Source organism: Phoenix dactylifera, unplaced genomic scaffold (genome assembly GCF_009389715.1).
Source record: "Phoenix dactylifera cultivar Barhee BC4 unplaced genomic scaffold, palm_55x_up_171113_PBpolish2nd_filt_p 000447F, whole genome shotgun sequence".
Taxonomy (NCBI): domain Eukaryota; kingdom Viridiplantae; phylum Streptophyta; class Magnoliopsida; order Arecales; family Arecaceae; genus Phoenix; species Phoenix dactylifera.
This window is the reverse complement of record NW_024067879.1, coordinates 295,693-301,807: the sequence shown is the minus strand read 5'-3', so window position 1 is coordinate 301,807 and position 6,115 is coordinate 295,693. Positions and strand designations below refer to the sequence as shown.

The following is a 6,115-nucleotide window of genomic DNA, read 5'->3' as shown; positions in this document are numbered from 1 at the left end:
TTAAATTATAATAGAAATATATTTTTGCACTTTATGTTTATATTATGAAATTATTAATATATTACTTCTATTTACCTTTTTTTAAACAAAATTAATATTAATATTAAAATAATAATATATTATAAGTATAAATAGAAATATTAATTCTATAATAACAATTAATATAATTTTATAGGATTAATAATTTATATGATTAATAAATATATTTTGATTAGAATATACTAATAATAAATATATTAATAATTTAATATAATATATTTTTATATGATTACTAAATTTATTTTTGAGGAATATATTAGATGTAGTTTTGGTATTATATTGTCAGTGATTTTAGTTTCTATGGAATACCAAATAGGTTAGTTGTAGATATATATATATATATATATATATATATATAGATATATATATATATATATATATATAGATATATATATATATATATATATATATATATGTGTGTGTGTATGTATGTATGTATATGTATGTTTGTATGTATGTATATATATGTATGTATGTATATGTATGTATGTATGTATATATATATATATGTGTATATATATATGTGTGTATGTGTGTGTGTGTGTATGTATGGATGTATGTATGTGTGTGTGTGTGTATATATATATATATATATATGTATATGTATGTATGTATGTATATATGTATGTATATATGCATGTATGTGTGTATATATATGTATGTATGTATGTATGTATGTATATACACAAATGATGAAGATGACGATAATAGTGGTGATGGTGTAGTGATAGCGACAATAATGATGTCGAGTGATAAGATATTAGAGGCAACGAAGATGGTGATAGATGTGTGCTGAAGACAATGGTAGCGGTGGGGTGCTGGCGGCGAGGTGTGATGGCTATGGAGATTAATAATTCATACTTGGAATCACTTTTCTTGTTTAAATTGTTGAGCAGTGTGGGTTTTTCTATGAATTCATAACTAATTTATGGAGATAAATGCCGACCAATATAGTCCTGTTTTGGTATGTATTCTATCAATTGTATAGTATTTCCTGAATTTCTAAAGAAGCCTATAAGTCGATCTCTGTTTCCACCGTTTGTATTTGTTTGTTTCTGTTTTTTCCAACATTAGCAATTGCATGTACCAGCGAACATTAATATTTTGCATTACATCAACTATTGTTTTTCGTCCAAGAAGAGAGTATTATTGTAAGATAGGGGTTGTATCTATCTTGTCAAAGAAGGATTCTCCCAGTCCAGCTGTTGCGCTGCATCAAGGATCATGCGGTGAAGGGGCATTCTATTGAGCACTAGGTGGATGGATCGATGGGAGATCCCGGGCTTGGTAAGCCAAGGGGTGCTGATCGGAGCCAACGGTCGGTTCCAGTGCAGGGGTTGCAGTGTCGGTTCCGACGTGGTCTGCGGTGGCGCAGGGGAGATCAGTGCAGCCGGAAATGTCCTATTTCCAACCTTAGTGTGGAGGAGTTGGCGGACCTGGAACGGTGGTTCTCTCAGGTGGTAGTGGTTCCATTGGAGCGACTGGAGCAGGCCCGGACGGAGTGGGAGGGAAGGGTCGTCATCGTGAGGAGTCTAGGGCGGCATGTCCTAGCAGAGTTGGTTGCACGAGATCTTCAAACCCGGAACAAGTTAAAGGCTCCGATTGAAGCTTTCCCAATGGCAAACGGGCTCATGACCCTTCGGTTCGGCTCGGAGGATGATCGGGAGGTTACGATGGGGGTTGGCCCGTGGTTGGTGGCGGGCCAGCTTTTGGCAATGGAGAAGTGGCTGCCCGATTTCAACCCGGGCACCCACATTGTCAGTCGGACGGTGGTCTGGGTCCGGCTGCCTAAGCTCCCTATGGAGTACTGGGATAAGACGACTATAATGTCGATACTTGCAGAGGCAGGGCAACCACTAAATTTTAATGGCTCTACTAGTGAACGCCGGTGCATCGGCTATGCCCAGACGAAGGTGGAGATCAATGTCCTCCTCCCTTTGGTACCCGGTGCCTTTGTCTTAGGGGGGAAGAAGAAGTTCTGGCAGGTCTTCGTCTACAAAGACCTGCTGGGGCTAGGCTTTCGGTGTGCTCGGTTGGGGCATCAAGACGGAGAGTGCCCGCTTCACCGGGAGAAGGGCCGCGCGGCTGCCACAATGACTGTCTAGGGAGACAATGGTACGAAGGGGGGTTCGTCAGTGGAGCTAGGTGTTGGGGCGCAAGGTGGCTTCGGCCCCTGGATGCTCACGTCCCGGGCTCGATGGCAGAGGGGCAGAGCTGTTAAATGGGGTGCAGGGAGGAAGAAGATGATTGAGCCTGCTTCCGAGTCAACCCAAGAGGCGAGTCAGAAGGAAGCGGAGCCAAACCCGGTAGCTGCCGGTCCGAGCTTTCCTATATCTTCGCCGGACATTGCGGGCTGGCAGAAGCCCAAGAAGATTGCCCGGCGAAGAATGGAGGGGAAGGCAGTTCTAGGTTGCCCACGAAGAAGACGACGAGTTAGTCAGACAGGTTGGCCCCGAGTCAGAATCGACCTGTGGGCTCCCAAGGCCGGGCCGTCAACTCGAGGCCCAAGCCCATCAAGGGCCCCAGCATGGGCCAGCGCCCAAGCCCAGCCAGTGTTGCGCCATTTGAGGGCCGGGCCGTCTAATCGAAGCCGGCCCAGACCCACGGGGCGAACGGCGGATCCAGCCCAAGTCGGCAAACTTGGCGGACCTGGCCCGCTGAAAAGGGCCAGAAGTCCAACGAAACACTGGAAGAGGAAGGAGCCATTGGATGCCCGCCCGCCAGCAACCTCCTCAGGCCAGTGGGGAGGGTCCCGGCAATACCCGGTGAATGGCGCCGCTTCCGGAGCCGAAGTCTATCGCCAGCCATCATGGAGGGTGCATGTACCCGGGGAGCAGACGAACGAGGCGGTGCGGGAGATGGAGAACGCCAACGAGTCTCGGCGGATCCGGCAGTTCAGCGGGGACGACGCACTTGCGAAGAGTTGACCGTGTCAGGCTCATCGACGGCAGCGGCGAACGGCCATGGCGGTGCTCCGGCGGTGATTTCTACAGCTTGTGGTCTGGGCACGACCAAGGGGGTAGCGAGAAGGAGGCAGACGACTAAAATCCTGGATGTCAACCGACTCCCAGGGCAGGGGGAACCGGGATCTATCCACGTCTGTACAGACCGAGAGGGACAACTGGAACATCTGGGGCCTGTGGCATGGGGTGGACCGGGCACGCTCCCTGGGGTCTACAATGTTCAGTGGACAGGCATGCCCTCAAGGTCTTGCTGTGGCACGGGATGCAGTGAACAGTGGGGAGACTCCCAATGAGCCGGCTCATGAAGAGGTTGTGAATCAAATGAAGGAAATCATGGCACGGCAGGGGAAGGGGATGGAAGTGAATCCAACTACTGGAGGTGGGTCACGGGACGAGACTACGACCCAGCCGGCAACCCCACAACCTTCTCAATGAAAGTTCTACTTTGGAATTGCCAAGGGCGGGGAAACTGTCCTTTAGGTCGGCTTTTCGAAGGTTGGTTAGCCTGCATGACCCTGATATTTGTATTCTGTTTGAAACGAGGTTGTTGGGAGCTAGTTTGGAGTGGCCAGGCGGGGCTATTCCGAGATCATGGGGACATATGCGGTGGAGTCATAGGGTTTGTTCGGAGGCATTATGGTCATGCAAAGGTTGGGATCGTGCATCATCGATGTGTTTCACAGATGCAGTTAGGTGGCTTTCGTAATTTCAGAGGATAGTGGGGCTCCATGGGTGCTATTGGTTGTCTATGCGAGCATAGAGTACAGAAAGAGGAGGGTGTTATGGGAGGAGGCCACCTCCCGTTTTCAACTAGGGCATCCGGTATTGATTGCGGGGGACTTCAAATGTATCGATGGTCCGGAGGAGAAGTGTGGTGGAAAGCCTTTCACCAACAAAATTGAGGTTAGAGAATTTCATGACTTTATTCAGTCCAATGGGCTAGCTGACCTCGGTTTTACCAGCCTGAGGTTTACCTGGTGCAATAATCGACTAGGGTGGGGCCGGCGGGCACGAGTCTGGCAGCAGATCGATCGTGTCTTCGCCTCGACTAGGTGGATTCGAAAGTTTCCAGATTATTGGGTGCGACACTTGCCCAAGATTGCCTCAAACCATAGCCCTGTACTAATGAGTACCTCGCACTCCTTTTAGTCTCATAGCCCATTTCATTTTGAGAAGGTTTGGCTATCCTACCCGCGGTCGTGGGAAGTGGTGAGAGAGGCTTGACGCTCGCCCAGTTCGAGGGAATATAATGTACAGGGTGACTTGAAAGTTGAAGTTGACCAGACGCCGACTGATTAGGTGGAACAAGGAGGAGGTGGGGGATCTATTCAGGAGAATAGAGGAAGTAGAAGCATTCCATTACCAGACTATAGGCCATTGAGCATAAAGATTGGGGATTAGCTGAGGGTGACCAGGGTGAGCTCAGAGGGCTACTGGCTATGCATCATTCTCTACTGAGTCAGTAGGAGGTGTTCTGGAGCAGAAGTCAAGAGTTCAGTGGATCAGAGAGGGTGATCGGAATATGAAGTTTTTCACCAGTTGACCATCATCCGGAGACAGCAGAACATGATCCGCAGGATACGGAACAGTAGTGGACAGGTATCAGAGGACATGGATGTTGTGAGGAGGGTTATGGAGAAGTTCTTTCGTGCTAGATGGATCGAGTCAGGGAGCATGAGTGGCAGTACATGGGGGTCGGCCCCTGAGAAGCACGTATCCAGGGATGAGAATGATGCCTTGATCAGACCAGTGTCAGATACAAAGATTCAGGAAGCTCTCTGGTTCTTGGGTGAGGACAAAGCCCCGGGGCCAGATGGCTTTCCCCCACTTTTTTTCAGGAGGTATTGGCACATTGTCAGACAGGAGGTGCTAGTGGCGATTCAGCAGTTCTTTGTATTTGTGTCGATGCTTGAGGAGTGGAGGCGGATCTTCATCACATTGATCCCGAAGAGACAAGACCCGGTGGAGCCGAGCCACTACCGACTGATCAGCTTAGGTACTACATTGTATAAGGTGATGGCAAAGGTATTGGTTCAGAGAGTGAGAGACATCCTACCTAGGATTATATGTCCTGAGCAGGGAGCCTTTATTGGAGGACGGTCTATTTCTGATAATATCCTCATTGCCCATGAGTTCATGACTGACCTGCAGAGGGCACCTTGGTGTAGGAGTCTGATGGGGGTCAAACTAGATATGGAGCTGGCTTACGACGGGATGAGGTGGGATTTTGTGCCTTGGAGTTGATTGGTTTTCACCCTCAGTGGATTAGGTGGATCCAGGGTTGCATTTTGTCCCCATCCTTTGCCCTCATAATTAATGGTTCCCTGTCGAGCTTTTTTGAGTCTTCCGTGGGTCTGAGGCAGGGTTGTCCTCTTTCTTTACTATTGTTCATCATATGTTCAGACTCTCTGTCGTGGGCACTTCGACATGCATCTCTAACTCAGGAGGTAGAGGCCTATAGACCGGCGACAGGAGCGGCCCACATTTCATATATGCTCTTTAGGAATGATTGTTTTACTTCTGGCACGCGCGACATGGAGATCAGCACAGTTTATCAGGAGGATTCTAGAGTGCTACTGTGGTGCGTTAGGTCAGCTGGTCAACCTGACGAAGTCGACCATTTGCTTTAGCCTGAAGACTGACCAGAGGGCGAAGGCCTCCATTCTGAGCAGTCTGGGGATTGGTGAGCAATAGGAAATGCTTAGATACCTCGGGGTTCCGATTACGAGGGAGGCGACTGCAGAGGGGAGAGTGCACATCTATGGAGGCGGGCATCAGGCGCAGGTTGGAGAGTTGGCAGGCTAGCGCCTTGTCAATGATGGGCAGGGTTACCCTTGTGAGGTCAGTGTTGAGCTCTATCCCAGTTTACTTGATAACTAACACACTGGTACCTAGTGCTGTGCTTCGTGATTTGGAGAGGATGTTCAGGAGTTTTATTTGGGGGAGGCATCGGGACAAAGGGGTCGTCCACCTTCTGGCATGAGAGGCTGTGTGTCAGCCGACTAGTCGGGGTGAATTGGGGATCCTCTCTCTACTGGAGCGCAGGGAGACATTGGCCACCAGGTTGGCAGTCAGGTTTTTTCTGGAGCCGCGGAGCCTCTGGGTCTCCTTAT

General features: G+C 48.5%; 1 protein-coding gene across 1 annotated transcript; it reads left to right on the top strand.

The window, feature by feature from the left end:
* The first annotated feature begins 1,307 nt into the window (after positions 1-1,307).
* LOC103722817 lies at positions 1,308-2,144 on the top strand. The gene has a single exon (XM_008813508.2). The coding sequence runs from the start codon at positions 1,308-1,310 to the stop codon at positions 2,142-2,144; it is 837 nt and encodes a 278-aa protein (XP_008811730.2).
* The last annotated feature ends 3,971 nt before the right edge of the window (positions 2,145-6,115 follow it).

Bases quoted from the DNA above. Each gene is read 5' to 3' on its own strand.
- LOC103722817 (XM_008813508.2), top strand. From the start codon at position 1,308: ATGGGAGATCCCGGGCTTGGTAAGCCAAGGGGTGCTGATCGGAGCCAA.